This window comes from Agelaius phoeniceus, chromosome 15, assembly GCF_051311805.1.
Source record: "Agelaius phoeniceus isolate bAgePho1 chromosome 15, bAgePho1.hap1, whole genome shotgun sequence".
NCBI lineage: Eukaryota > Metazoa > Chordata > Aves > Passeriformes > Icteridae > Agelaius > Agelaius phoeniceus.
This window is the reverse complement of record NC_135279.1, coordinates 11,306,674-11,322,655: the sequence shown is the minus strand read 5'-3', so window position 1 is coordinate 11,322,655 and position 15,982 is coordinate 11,306,674. Positions and strand designations below refer to the sequence as shown.

At 40.0% G+C, this 15,982-nt stretch overlaps 1 protein-coding gene across 1 annotated transcript in view; it reads left to right on the top strand.

Annotated features, from left to right (window-relative positions):
• The first annotated feature begins 4,682 nt into the window (after positions 1 to 4,682).
• ATP10B (ATPase phospholipid transporting 10B (putative)) overlaps positions 4,683 to 15,982 on the top strand; it is a 49,079-nt gene continuing 37,779 nt past the window's right edge. Inside the window, exons 1-2 of the mRNA XM_077186457.1 lie at positions 4,683 to 4,970; positions 6,326 to 6,520. Of these exons, the coding sequence (XP_077042572.1) occupies positions 4,696 to 4,970; positions 6,326 to 6,520 (470 nt within the window). The 5' untranslated portion in view covers positions 4,683 to 4,695. The remainder of the gene's footprint in view (positions 4,971 to 6,325; positions 6,521 to 15,982) is intronic.

Genomic DNA, 15,982 nt, shown 5'->3' with positions numbered 1-15,982 from the left:
CAATTGTGTCCACTGCATGCTAGGGTGTACAGTGCTATCTTCCCTCTGGTTTCTTTCTTGTTAAGTTCTTAAAAAGAAAGTTCACAAGTTGCATAAAAAATGCCTACAGTTTCCCATTATCATATGAAATATATAAAATAATTTTAAAATAAACAACAGTCTGCCTGAGAAGGCTGGAGACAGGTAAGTACAAGGTAATTCATCTGTGATGGGCAGACCTGTCTGTACATGTTACAATCCACACTTGGAAACAACTTGCCCTGGTGATTCCCTTTGTCTCTGCCAACCCAGTGTGCCTTTCAGCTCTCCCAACAAAAGGAATAAATACTTATCCTGTTCCTCTCTTTTTTCAAATGTGTTCATGTGCCCTGGATGCATTATGTGATAAATACAGGCACAGGCTATCTGTGAAAGTTTATCACAGTGCAGGATAAATCACAGTGACTTCACAGATGTTTAGGACAGAAATGTAGCACAATCCTGCCAATGAGGAAAGTTTCATTCACTGATTAAACACAGGAAGAAGAAAATAAAAGAGGCTTTCAAAACATGAATGGTGGCCTTGGTTTTATAAGGTAGAATTAACAGCTGCTTATTGCAGTGAACATTTTACTTTTGTGATATGCAAAATCCCCCTTAGGAGAAAGGCTTGTCAATAGCTTTTCACAAACAGGAATTTTTCAGGGCACCATTACAAAACTGTTAGGCAAAAAGTGTCCCTTCCAGGAATAGTACATGCACTATTTTAGTTAATAGAAGATGGATATTTTAATCCACATGCAAATGACAAAGAAAAATTGTTTTCTCACACTGTTCCTCTGAACTGGCTGATGACACAAGTTACCAAATGGCACTCCAGAATCTACAGAAAGAGTGTGCCAGTGCTCCTTTTGTTGCAAAGAAATTCTCTTTTTTCAATAGCTGCCTGATGACATTGTGAATGATACCATTTTAATTCACAGCGTATCATTCACTTCATTCTTCCATCAAATATCAGAAATCTGAAAACTTTCTGGGACACCCTTTCTTCCACAGCTTTTTGGGAGAGGTGTAAAGGTTTTCACACTTTTGTTACTGCTTCATATTTCAGACATTTTGATGCAGCTTGTGAAATAATGTGAGTACTGCATCTGCCCTCCTGCACTGACACCATCTTGCACATTTATCATCTCACATCTTAGTGTAACTGAGTGTCTAGCTGACATATTTCTGTAGGGAAGTCACCTTTGCTATAATTAGATAGTAGTTTAATCACTTCTATGTTGCTGGTCTGGTTCATTCCAGATGCAGAAGTTTAGGAATTGAGACACCTAGATACGTTTTAGATTTTTGCCCTTCTCTTGGGACTGTAGTACCTCCACGGGAAGCACAGAGGAGTGACAAAAAATTGGACTGTGGGGAGGAGTGCTTTTCCTAAAAGGAAGAATAAAAGAGGTGATGATCTGTTATAATTTTATATAATGAATATATCTCTGTGGGTTCAGAAATTCTGAGGGGCCTCTACACAAGGGGGTAGGGGGCATGTCCTAGGCTAGACTGCACTAGAAAACCATGTGGGAATTACAGAAGGGAAAACTGTATCTGCCCTGTTGAAAACTGCCCACAATGCACCCATCAGTAATAGAATAGAAAGAAAGAGTAAATAGTTTCTTGAAACTGAAACTTTTTTAGGTTTTCAATTAGGGAATGATGATAACAGCATTAATTGACTGAAAGTTTACAAAAGACTGAACAATGAGACACTAAAAGCTTCTGCTATATGATTATATAGCAATAGAGGGGGAATTGTCATTGATATTCCTCTGCTTGGCTTACCTGCAGTGGCTGCCTCCTACTTATTAGTTCTTTAAGAGCATAGATGACTTCTTTTTGTCCTCCCTTTTGTCAAGTCTGGCAGTGCTGAGCTGCAGCCCAGCCATGGCTTGTCCATGTATTTCTCAGGGACAGGGTGACAGTACAATGCCACTTTCTGCAGCCCTGCCTGCTGTGTCTGGCCTTGTCCCATGGAAAGTCTCAAAGTCCCAGTCAGAAATCAAGCAGGAGCTTCCTGGCTCCTTTTGAAGGCAATATTTCAGAAGTGGCTGTCAAAGGGGAGCTCAGGCAAGGCTGAGATAGCTCTAAATGTGCCAGCACTGGAAAAATCACCTGTTGTGACCACTATGCTGAAGTGGAATAGGTGGCAAATCCCAAACAAGATGGTGTTGGAAAAGTCTGCATCCCCTTGATGTTTCTCTTTCAGGATATGGATTGTGGTGCTGAAGCTTCACTAACCAGATGAAAGCAAGCCAGTGACTTTTGTAAAAGTATGTTGAAAAAATCCACACTTCATGGGTTCTTTCAATGCTATCTCTGTGAAAGTATAAATCAAACAAGTGTGTAAAATATTCCAGAATTGCAGAAAATGGATTTTAAAATGCTTTTTCAGAAAGAGTTGGGACAAACACATTAAATACATTGCCAAAGGAGAGCAACATGTTTTGTAGATTTCCTGCCATACAGAAGATGGTATAACACAACAAACTTCCAGCAAGCTGGAATATTCTTGTGAATTGTCTGAATTATAGAAAACTGTCATTTGACAGAAGGATGTATCTTTGGGTTCTTTCTTCTTTCCTGTTAGGTGATTTGCTAACACTGATGGCACATTTAGTATCCTTTATGTTTTTAGTGATCTGAAATTAAAATTTTTGTTTGCTTCTGCTACTTTTTCACTCTCAGCACTGAAGTTCACAGTCAGGAAAGCCATTATCTTGCTGTTTTCATTATGCGGTTGTGTAATTCCCCCCACAGAGCACTTTAGTTCTGTGTGCTTTATGAGGAATCTCTGCATTTCCTGCAACACATTCAGTTGCCTGATGGCAGCAATTGGCCTCTCCCCGTGGATATGGCACTGTTTGACCACTGCTTTTCAAAGACACTTGGGAGGAGGGCTGAGTTCCAAACTGAATAAAACTAAGTCATTCCATTAATTCATTTGTACAGTAAGAAATTTGTTAAGATGGAGAGCAGAGAGACCCTCTCTTGAATGTCAAGCAGGCTTTCCTAATTGTGATTTGTGAAGCTTTAGAAAAAGTTTCCCAGGGGAAGTTGTGGAAGACATGGTTCTATTATGTGTAAAGCTGCCGTAATTAATCTTGTCTGCTTTTATTTTTAGCAATATGCCTGAAATTATTGCTTTTTTCATTTATAAATTCTAAGGAATTTCAACCTACCTTGATGTATCTCAGACACAGAATGAGCTGCTCTGATAGGTAGTGAATAACTCTGTCACCTGCAGCTTATATGAGGAGATATGTATATGTACAATGTGGTTAAAAATGTATGTAGTACAATCTGTATCTGGGCCACTTTTCCATCCACTGTTCAGACCTTAATTTAAGCTGAAATCAGCTGGGGAGTTAATTGCTCAGAACAAGAGCAAGGTGGCAGAATTTTCCAGGTGTCCAGCCTTTAACTTGGAAAATCTAAGCTGCATCATTTCCCTACAGTGTTTTCACTGAGTACTCACTGTGTGGTTTTGGTAACCACCAACAATGGAATTTCTGCCTTTTCATTATGAAATCCTTCAGCACCACAGTTTAAGGATTACACTGTAAGGACATGGCTCTAAGGTAGTATATGTTGAATATAACTTTGATTTCAGTCAAATACTCATTAATTTGCCCACTGGCAGAGTAGTTTTCTCTTCTTCCAAGACTCAAATGTACACATAATTTTGAATATGATTAAGGATTTGGTTTTTTCCTAAAGAAAGCCACATACTCTGTATTTCTCCCAGTCTAAATTAGGTGGATTCAGTTCACGTTTTGTTCAGTGGAACCTTGAAGCTGCACAAGGCCAGTACCTTTTATTTTTTGGTTTGCTTTTGCACATTTAGTGCCTTGTGACTGTATGGCAGTTTTCTGTTCTCAAACTCACGCTGTTTGAGTGAGATTTTGCTGTGTTCAGATTGAGCATTACAGCAGCTACTCTTGTGTGGCTGGAGCCCAAGCATCACACCTGCAGCTGTGAATGTGTGAGCAAACCAGGAGACAAATTTTCAGTGATAATAGGATTAACATTGGGAGATTTAATTCCTTTATCTCTCCAACCCATAAAACATCCATTGTTTTAATGCTGGCTGGGGTTTTTCTTTCGAATCAGATTTCCTTGAAGAAATTTGGAAAACTGTTACCTGTGTGTGAATGTGATTAAGCTGATGCTGCAGCTCTTTATTATCTGAGCTATTAAGATTCAAAACCTGAACCAGTCCTGCTATAAGTAAGAATGAACAAGAAAAGTATTGTAAGGAAGTCAGACATTTTAAGAAAAATGCCTGAATAGATTTGGTGGCACTTTGCAATTTGAAAAATAGGATACAGGATTCATGATGGAAAAGTCGATGTTCACCACTGTTAAATTGGCTTTATCTCTGTCAATTTGCTGTTCTAAGACACAGAAAATAGATTTTAGATATTTTTTCCGTCCCCAGAGATAGAAATAGATTTTCTCATATTGAAGATTTTGTTTTGTCTTTTATTCTCTGCATTCTCTACAGAAGTTCTGAGATCGAAGAACATGCACTGCACTGAGCAGGAGAATTGTCTTTGTGTTAAACCTCAGCTTGCAAAACACGAAGGGAGTTTGCTACCAGAGTGGAATTGGATTTCAGCCCTTGCCGTGCCTTTGTCTTTCAGGCTGCCCTCCCTGCTGAGAATGGCTTTGTCCGTGGACTCGGCTCGGTACCGCTGGCAGCGACGGGGAGCTCGCGGTCCCTCCCGGGCTCTGTCAGAATCAACACCTCTGCTGCTTTCTGCCAGTGCCAAACCAAAACTCTGTCTAAACACATGGAGGATTGTGCTGCCTGACAATGGGAGACACTGGAAGGACTGGAAACAAGCTTCTACAGTTTATTCTAGAAACAGGATACGGACCACGAAGTACACATGGCTCACTTTTTTGCCCCGAAATCTTTTGAGACAGTTCCACAGGTAAAAAAATTCATTCAGTGTAGGCACCCAGTCTGTGGTGATTGGAGTGGGGCTGGCCCAGCCCATCCCATGGGCACAGCTGTGAGCAGCAGGTGAGCAGCACTGCCAGCAATGAGCCATGGAGTGCCCAGGGGCACTGAGCAACCACCAAAGGGAGCAGAGGGCACACAGGGCAGGGCTTTAGCACCAGGGGATAAAAGGTTGGGCTGAAGAGCAAGAAGGGCAGATGCTTGCAGCCTTCTGAAGTGATGGGATGGTGCTCTGTATGGGTTGAAGCTTTCTGAAATTGTGTGGTGATACTTTGTGTATCGTGGCTGTCTCGACTGCAACAATTCAATGGTCCTTGAGATTCAAGAACTCTCTCTGAAACTGCGATACTTGAGTGTGATGGAGAAGGGCTGCTTTCGTAGTTGTAACTGCACTAAAATTCAGGTGATGGTAATTTTTAACAAAATGGCACTCAGTTGACACTGAAATGGTGGATTAAAGCAAGCAAGGGACTGCTTAACCACTGCTGTGACCAGCTTTCTTAATTGAATGCTGCAAGAGTTCTCCTTGTAAAAAAATCAAATTTTTATTTAAAAATCCTTCTGGTTTTGTGTTGTATAAACATCTGGGTTTTAGAGCACAAAAGGAATTCATTGAATGTGTTGAGACCACCTCTGAAATTTTGTAGATTTCAGCAGCTCAATTTTGATATATTTTTAATGTTACAAAGTGACTGTCTACCAATGTAGAAATAGTATATATGTATGTGCAAGTGCAAGGTCAGGTTTCTTTCCAAGGTCTGGTTTAAAATTATGTAAACCCCTCCACCCCCAGCATACAGAATCAAGTCAAAGAGGACTGGATTCCAGGGAACCATCATCACAATAAAGAGAAATGGAAGTTGTAGATTCATCTCTAGCTTTGAAATTTTAATTCTGTATACTAGTTTGGCCCATTCATAATTTGACCTGCCATTTGCAGAATCCTTCATGGATTCCTGATGGGTAGATTTCTATAAATTCATTGGTTAGTTTTTTGAGGTTTGTTTGGCTTTTGTTTAATTTTGTGCTTATTTTCAAGACTGAGGGGCCATTAAAGACCTTGGAGATCCCACAGACAGATATTGTTTCCAACATGTGAGAAAACTGGAGCTAGCTATAATAGTATGAAAATTTATGTCACAAGCTCTTCTGAAGAAAAAATTTGCATCTGGGTTAAGCAGCTGATTAATTTGTTCTGGAGAAAGGAAAAACAGGGTAGAAGAGTGAAATTATTAATGTTCCTTTGACACAGAATGGGGGTTGTTCATTAAGAAAAGGATACATTCTAATTTCTGACTACTTTTAATTTATTTTATACCTTTTCAGGTTGGGTAATCTTTACTTTTTCTTTATGGTGGTTCTGAACTGGTTCCCACAAGTGGAAGTCTTCCACAGGGAGATTACCATGCTGCCTCTGGTCATGGTGCTGCTTTTCAGCATGATTAAGGATGCTCTTGAAGACTACAGAAAATACCAGTATGATAAGACAATAAACTTCACTAAAACCAGGGTATATGACAGGTAAGTAAACTAAATCTATTATTTGTTTCCTTGCTTCTGTTGTCATAGAAACTGCTCATCTGATTTTACAGGAACTCCCTCACTAACCTTTCAGAATACTCTAAGTTTGGAAGAACCATTACAAAATATTTTTTTCTATCTTTAAAAATGCCTTATTTATCTTACTTAAATCATCTCGATATCACTGAGGCTTTGTTTCATATCACAACAGCGTGTGCTGACACATACAGGTTTTCATTTCAAGTTTTCAGAGCAGCTTGTCAACACACACAACATCCTCTCCTCATAGCAGAAGGATCTGGAGGATAAATGGAACTTACTCAAGCCTGGAACAGAAAACTGGGGCTGTACAGAAACTGGAACAAAGTCTTTCAAATGTCTCACAATAAAGCCAGTAATACAGAAATTAATGATCAACTACATTCCAGGTGAATCATATAATAATAATCAGGAGATGAAAAAGCAGGATTCAAAATCATATAATAATCAGGAGATGAAAAAGTTTTAGGACTTCCAGTAAGCAGAGAGATCGATATAAGCCAGCTTGGCTTTGGAGCTGGTGCAATACCTGTGGGAAGCTGTTTGCTCAGGACTGACTCAGAAGGAAGAAATCATTTCACTGCAATTCTTGTTGCAACATTTCGATTTCATCAGAGTTTCTTGTCCAAGTACTAACTTGAGACTGCTTACCTTGTCACTGCATCGTGAAGCAAACAGGAGTTTTCATTTAAAATAAGCTTAAATATTTGCGTGCTTTCCTTTTTTCACCTGCTCTTAAGCCCAAGCCACAGAGAAAAAGATTGCTATGGTTTACATACATGTCATTAGCTCTTGTGGAAATGAGCCCTCATCTGTGCTGACATATTTCTGTGTCAGAGGAAGAAGGCTCAAAGGGGAAGGGGTGTCCAGGTAGAGAAAGGAAGGCCTGGGAGAAGGATCAGGCTGAGGGGCAATCCAGGTACATTGTACTTCCCTTGTTTCTGTCTGTGTCTGATTCCTCTGGCTACAAAACCAGAGGTTTACTTAGCTTGGGGGAATGGGGTTGGTTGTTTGTTTAATAATAATCGATCTTATGGCCATGAAAACAAACAATAGATAGAGGAAATAAAAGAGAAATACTGTCTGTTCTGAGGCTGGTAGCAATCCTTTGTTGACATCTGGGACACAGAGCTCTGCCCATTACCTTTGAGCTTCCTGGCAACTCCCAGGGCTATAAAGTGATCCTGAAACTGCTGGAGTGACCTGTGAACATCGAGTGTGTGTGTGTGTTCCCAGCTTTGCCACAGCTCTGCGGTAAAGCAGAGACACTTCACACGAGCAGGGGAGGGAAATGGTCTGAGCAGGGCCTCCAGGCATCTGCTGGCAGGAAGAACAAAACATTCAGGATGCTTTTGGCAGACGTGAGGTGCAGCTGCCCCAGCAGGATCTAGGACCTGGTGCAGCTGAGTCAGGATGATCCCTGGCCCTGGCTACGTGGAGGTTGGAGGGGAGGAGGCAGCCCTGGGATTCAGACATCTCAACTCTTCTCTTCACCATTTGGGAGTTCATTTGGACTGCTGAACTCTTCTGACTTCACTGGTTTTCAACTTGGAGCTACTTTTTGAAAGAAAAACAAGATGTCAAGGAAAATTGCTCCAGGCTGCTTCTCTACAATGGCATGGAAAAAACATTTTTTCAAGGAAACCTGCTGCCAGTGTGGTGCTTCAGACACGGAAATCCAAAATGAGGAGCTGGAGAAGAGAGGAAAAGTAAGGAAAAGAAAGAAGAAAAATGAAAATAAACGTGTTGTCATCTCCAATTTGCCCTTTGGAAGCAAGAAGTGGAAGGAAAATCCAAACAGATACTATGACACCAATGAAATTAAGACCACAAAATATACCATCATAACTTTCCTCCCTAAAAATATCTATGAGCAGTTTCACCGCTTTGCCAATATTTATTTTGTGTTCATTGCACTGCTGAATTTTGTGCCAGTGGTGAATGCTTTCCAACCAGAGGTGTCTGTGATCCCAATTTGTGGCATAATGGCCATCACAGCCATTAAAGATGCTTGGGAGGACTTCAGGAGGTATAAACTGGACAAAGAAATCAATCACATGGGATGCTACATTTACAGCAGGTAAGTTTTGTATAGCTTTTATTGCCAAAAATATTGGGTCAAGATCTTTGATCAATGGTGAGGCTTTTTCTTTAAAAAAATTAACAAATAACTGCTGAAAAATCACAGTCATTAGGTGAAATAGGGAAAAGTCATGGGCACTATATATCACCTGGTATTTGTTCTCATACAGGGAATTTTTTTTTAAGTATTATTGTATTATTTAAGTTGTTTTGTTTGTTTTTTTTTTTAAAGTATTATTTGACTGGAAAGTTAAGTTTGAGTTTCATTGTATTGGTGTGTCTACCAGCCTCTTAGACAAACAGGTGCCTAAAGAGCTACCAGCAGCTGAATTTCTGAGACATTTTCAAGAGGGTTTAATTCTACTGACCTAAGGTAGCACAGAACAAGATCTGTCATGGGACTTGTTTGCATTCTTAGATGCCAAGAAATCACTGAAAAACCTGGCTCTTTGAACTACATTTTATTTTGTACTCTATGTTGTTATCTAGCTTTCAGTTATTTTTTCTTTCTTAGGCAGTATGTAAAAGGAACCTGTAAAAACACAGTCTAGAAAGGAAAGATAGTAATTTATGCCTCTGTTTAGTCACCTCTAAATGAATTAACTACGTGTGCCTGTGCTCGCTTCCTCAAAGTGCTTCATGAGTTCTTACTTTTAGGAGATTCAGAAGATTGAAAATTATGTTTTATTGTATCAAAACTGTTCTCTCAGCAAAGTAGCAAATGACTTCTCCCTGATAAAGTCAGAAGTGCAAAACTTTCCATCTCCATGAATGTACCTGTCATCCCTCAAAATAACCAACAGTGCTTTATTTGGCATGTGCTTTCATGGGCAAGATCCTGCAGAGCTGTGGCTTTTATCACATGGGACTGTCATTTCTGTTTGTTTCTCCTGCATGTGTTGGGCAGATTTTTATTTTTATGTGCTGCAGGTTAAACAGGAGAGTAATAGGTTTGCTTGTACAGGGACTAAACTTAGGCCCACATTTAGATAATGATTTGTCATTAAAAAAAACTGCACTCCTCTCCTTGCCAACTTTTAATAAAAAGCTGGAATTTCACAAGTTTCTAAATATTGAGGATTTAAGGTCTCATACGTGGTGAAGAATGTCAATAATTGTAGCTCTTTGGGTAGGATGGCAAACTGCCTCTTCTGTCTGTCTTTGAAATTTCAATCTGGCTGAATATTCCAGCTTTTCAGTGTTGCATTAGCCTATGAGGCAATGGATTATCTGTTAATACTTGTTAAAACCAGCATGAGACAGCATAAGTGGGGCAGTAGGTGCTAATGAATAAATCTGCAGAGGGATCTTATTTATTTCCTCTTTACACACAGAAACCATGCCAGATTAAATCTGAAAGCCTTTTACCATGGGAACATGAGAAGTAGAACAATAGAATACAATAGAACTTGTTTTGTATAAGGGAAAAATATCCACCATGGAATTATAACTTATATTCCACTCCAGATTCAAGATTGTTATGCAGAAACATGAGTCAGGCCTGCCTTAAAATTGGTTATTCCATCCCATATAAAAGATTTTGATCTATGAATCAGTCTTGTCTAAGATCTTGTCTTTCACCAAAGTTTTATGGCCCAAAAAGGTGGTGTAAGGGAAAGGAAAATGTGAAGGGTTTCAGACTACAGCATTCATCCTCTCTGGAAAAATTGTGGGTAATAACATTTGCCATCAGATCAGTCACTACAGCTTAATATATTATGAATAATTTCAATCAGGCTTCTCTGGTGCTTTGGGAAGCTGCAAAGTCATGGAAGGGCATGATGTCTTCTAATTTTATTCCATATGAATCATGAAAATAAGTAATTGTTTTAGCATAGGTGAAAGTCTTTTTGGGACACTGCAAATTTTGTTAATATTGTGGCAGCAAAAAGTTATTTCTAATAGAACAACTGATCTCCCATCCTAGATGAAATATTACTTAGATTTTAAGAGATTATCTTGGAGTGTATGTCGTCTTTATTTCATGTTTTAATAAGGACTCTGGCACCTGTTCCAAAAGAAATACAAAGGCAAACCAAACTTTTCCAGATACTGAATGTTCTCCAAAACTTTCTTGAGGACCAGGGGAAATGCAGTAAATTGCCTTCTTTCAACAGAGAGCAAGGGAAATTAAAATTAAATAGGCTGGCCTGTAAACATATTTATTCTAATTTTCTTTTCACAGAGATCAGCTGAAATGGGAAATCTGGTCTGCTGGTCAAATGAAAGAAAAGACACTTCCAGTAGTGTATTTAAAGAATGTTTAATTGAAAAAATGAGAAACAATTAATAGGCATTAAAGTGTCCTGGGGAGATGCAATAACCCAGATGTTTGATGGAGGAGTTTGTACTTTTGGAACCAAAACTTTTGAAATCATACTCTGTAGACAATCTGCTGTGCTGTTGGAATGAATCACACACAAAAAGGAAAGAACAGAAATCTGAATTGCAGATGGTTCAGACCTATGTTTAAATGCCTGCTTTCTCATGGTGTTCTTTGAAATACACTTTGTCTGCTTTATCATTTTCCAAGCAAGGCAGACTTCCATTACTACAAAACACCAAAGCATTTTCTATGATGCTATACTTTATTATGCCTCTTTAATTGCATTTACATTTCTCAAGTCGCCTGGTTTCATGGAACCCTAATTAGTTAGACTCCATCCATAACAGTCAATTATAATCTCCAAATATGTGTGATTTTTATCATATTCATTTTGTTGCACCCAGATGTGGGTGAGGGTCCATAGTGACACAGAGTCCCCAGGCAGGTGCAAAGGAGAGCTGCTTTATTGCAAAAACCAGGCCTTTTTAAGGAGTTTGCCCAGTATCAGTTACATAGTTTTAAAGCATAACAAACACAATTCAACCAACCACCATACACCACAATGTGAACACACAATGGTTTATAACTCGTTTTCATACCCCTAATTCAGCTGAGTCCCTTCCCCACAGTCCTTTTCTACTTAGCCACAGTAGCAGGCCTGAGCCATGGTTTACAGGGGTAACAAGGCCCTTGTTTCACAAGGCTGTACCTATATGCAACACCCAGAGACATTTTAGTCAAGACTGGCACACATTGCTCTCTTCCTCCTTCTAGTCAGTCAGACCCTCCAAAGCTCCCATGGTTATTTTTCTCTAAACTCTCTCATCAGTTTGTCATTAACTTATTAACAGGGGCCAGCACTGAATGTGGTACACAAACCTGAAAGTGAATGCCAGTGCAATAGTTGCTATAAGCTATCATATATATTCAATTTTCTTGAAGTTCTATAATGTTCAAGGAACTAATTGTTGTGTAACTATTATGTAGCTTGGCTGTGATGTACCCCAAGGGTTATATCAAGCTCTGTAAACACTCCATAGCATTCAGACAGGTTTTTGCATCAATTGCACATTTTTAGAAGATTAAACCTATTTTTTCCTCAGTGTTTTAGTAGACATAAAGATACAAATGCAAAGGCTATGCACAGTTCATTATGGCACAGCAGCAGTCACAAAAACATTAACATTATTTAAGCAATTCATATTTCTTAATTGTAAGAACCTAAATCCAGGTATCTGAGACAGTGACTCAGGGAAACCTTGTTTATGTGCCTTGAATCATCCTGTGGCCCTTTTGGAGAAGCAGGTAAGCCAACAGGCATCCTAAATGAGGTGGCCTGATTACTCTTTCCATAGAAAGTTCCTCTGAAATACTTTCAGACCTTGTCATTTTCAGGTAGTTCCTACAAGCATCAATCTCCTCCTCCTCCTCTCTCGGTCCACTGATGCCTGTGGCACAAAAAGTTTAGGCTGGCCTTCACTCTGACTCTTTGTCTACTTAGTGTAAGGTTTTAAAACATTTAAAGATTTTTGCATCAGCACTAACTCTGGGTTAGCCCTGGAGCAGAGGTATAGAAAGAAGGAAAAAATAAAGCGCTCATTATTGTGGTGCATGAAATGAGAACTGCCAACAGCAGAAAAACTGAAAGTGGCTTAATCTGGACCCACTGTTTTGAAAGAGAATTAAAGTTTTTCAGTCAGCTGAAGTACTGTGAGTCTGTGCTGCAATTTTCTCTCTGGCAGCAATGGAGATTTGCTTGCCTGCAGGTGACCATCCATACTTTATGGGAAGCTGGGCAGCAAAGGCTGCCCTTCTGTTTGAACCTCCTTCACCTGCTCTGTGTAACTGGATTTCTGAACAGAGGAGAGATTTTATCTCCTGTGGGTGCCCCCCCTGTCTGGGATAGTGCCTGGGACTGGCCAGGGATGCAGTGACCAACAGAGGTATGGGGCATCTGGAAAAGAGCAGAGAAAGGGGAACATGCTTGAAAGCAGGGATTGACCTACTGTCAAAACTCAGAGTTTAAAGAAAAACAATTTTTCTCTGGACTCAGAAATATCATAAGCAACTCATTCAACCCAAGGTGAACTGAAAGTTTGTAAAGTAGAAAGCAGGATGAGAGAAAATTCCCATTCTGACAAGGGCATAAGAACTGAAAGATTTCTTGCCAACACTTAATTAAAAGTGTTGGTCAGCAGCACTGAGTTTTCTCTTGTTAAAGAGCCTTTTCTTTCTGCTTTGTTATTTTTGTTTTCTGACAAAGCATAACTTTAAAGACTAGGAGCCTGCTGGAGGCCTTAGTGGGTTCATTTTACACACACAAAAAAAGGGCTAAAGTCTGTGTCCCACTTAAAACCTCACCACAGGTAAAATTGCAAGCAGTTTTCTTGGGCATAGCAATATCAAGGCTTCAGTGGTACCTTCCCTGAACAGCGTAGGAATCTCACCAGCTGGAGGCTGAAGACCTCCTGAACAGGTGAATTCCTGTGACAGCCACAAAGCAGGCACTTGGACTAGCTGCAAGTTACTACTGCCTAATGTTAAACATGAGTGTTGTTCTCTGGTAATGGGCATCCCCTGCTCTGCCATCCCTGGCATTTTTGTCTGCTCTTCATGTGCTGTGGAAATTTTGTCCCTAATTTAGCTGTGGATGCCTGAATTAGCAGTGAGTTTGACACAAACAGTGCTTTCTGCTTGAGGAATTCTTCAGCCTTGCAGTGAGAGAGAGAAAATGTCCTTACCCAACAGAACACTCAGGTGTGTTGTGTCACCATGGCACTGCTTGAAACCAGTGCTACTAAAATCATGAAGAAATTAAAACACCTTGTGTGGGATATGATGATTGCATTGTGAAGAATTATGGACAAGCTGAACTGAATAAATGCAAAGAGCTCTCAGCTGGTCCAGGCAGCAGCACCTGAAGGTGGAAGAGCAGTGAGCTGCAATATTGTCAGTCAGGGTGTATTGCTACAGGAGGATCCTCAATCTCTGTGGAACAAAATCCATAAAATGCATTACTAAAGCTACCACTGCTTCGTGTATTGCTTGATCAGAGCTTTCTTCAAGATCTATTACCTGCCAAGACAATTAAAGCTGCTTCACAGAAAAGGTGCAATGGCTTAGCAGCAGGAGCTAATGACTAAACTTTAAGACCAAATAAATAAGAATCTCTGGCTTTGGCTCAGAGACCTGCAAAATCATGGCCTCATGGCATTAAGATTCAACCTAACTGTCTGAACTTTTAAAATACCACTAAACCTGGAGAGTGGAGGGTTTCTACCATGTGACCTCAAGAGCTACATGGTCATATAAAGATATGACTATCAAAAAGCTGATGTAGGCTGTGCTTTCCAGAAACTTTACCAGTTAATTAGAGTCCATAGAAACTAATGCTAATGATTAGGAGACATCAACTGAGTCACCTTGAAATTATCTGTTCCTTCCAGCTGGTGCCAGGAATAATTGTAACAATAGTATTTTTTTCAAGGCAGTAAAAAAAAAACAAAAACATTTTCCTAAATACAAAAATCTACAATTTACAAAAATAACCTAGTAAGGTCTAAGTAACATGCTGTTTACATCTGTTTTATTTTATTTCTTCAAAGATGAGTTAAAATAAATCAAAAACCATTTATATGAACAAATAATGCATTTATAAAGATCTGGTACTTACTTAAAGTTTACATAAGGTTCAGTTTTTTATGGAAGTTGAGCATAGGCTTGTAGCATTGAGACAGTAAGTTGCTTGTTATGATGCTATAGGCAGTTTAAGCATATGGGAAGATAGGATCTGTTATTAGCATTGAGGAATTTGGAATGCCAGTATGATACAAGTGTATGTACTTTATTAGACTTTAGAAATATTCCATTTCAGTTATTTTTAAAATATAATTTTGCTGTCTTAACATAGTGTTCAAATCCTGAGAGTTTGGTGCTGTGAGGAAAGGCTGGGGCTGGGTACAGGACTGGGCACTGATAAATGGAACCACTGGTGCTGCTGGGCTGGTGTGCTGGAACAAAAACTGGGATGGGGTGGGATGGGATGGGATGGGATGGGATGGGATGGGATGGGATGGGATGGATGGGATGGGATGGGATGGGGTGGGATGGGATGGGGTGGGGTGGGGTGGGGTGGGGTGGGGTGGGATGGGATGGGGTGGGATGGGATGGGGTGGGGTGGGATGGGATGGATGGGATGGGATGGGATGGGATGGGGTGGGGTGGGATGGGATGGATGGGATGGGATGGGGTGGGATGGCATGGCATGGCATGGCATGGGATGGCATGGGGTGGGATGGGATGGGGTGGCATGGCATGGCATGGCATGGCATGGCATGGTGGCAGGAGCAGTGACAAACCCACACACACACCCTGGCACCCTCCCATGCCCAGGCAGCGTGTGCAGATCAGGAACATCATCAGCCAATTGTGCTGTACTCTGACCTATGGACAGTTTCCAGAATCAGTTCCTGTCTGACCTAGTGACTTCCTTGAGTCCTAAATCTGCTCCTTTGCTGTCAGGTTTTTTTGCTTTGTGGCGGTAGCTCTTGATGGTGAGGTCATGGACATGAAGTGATCTTTGAAAATATTTTGTGAGGGGTTTGCATATAAAAGCTATATAATCTTTGATAGCATAAAACTGGGCAAGATTTTTATTTGCAAAAATAGACTGTAAAGAGTAAGCAGCTGTGTGATTCAGCCTGTTGCCATGTAGACCCAGGATCCCAGGATATTGTTTTTTTATAAAATAGGTGGTGCTTGAAGGAGGCCATTTTCAAATACAGCATTCTAGCAAATTTACATACAACAAAATATAAATATGTAGATTTCTCTATTGACAACACTGATATATTTTTCTATGTGCCATGACCTGGTGACAATTTGGGGGGATATAGTGCAGAGCAAACAATATCTTTATTTTGAACTGCAAAGGATCTTGATATAGAGCTTGCAGTAATTCTAGGGAATAAGTTCACTGGACTAATTGTCTGATAAAATGTTTCTATATGACAAAG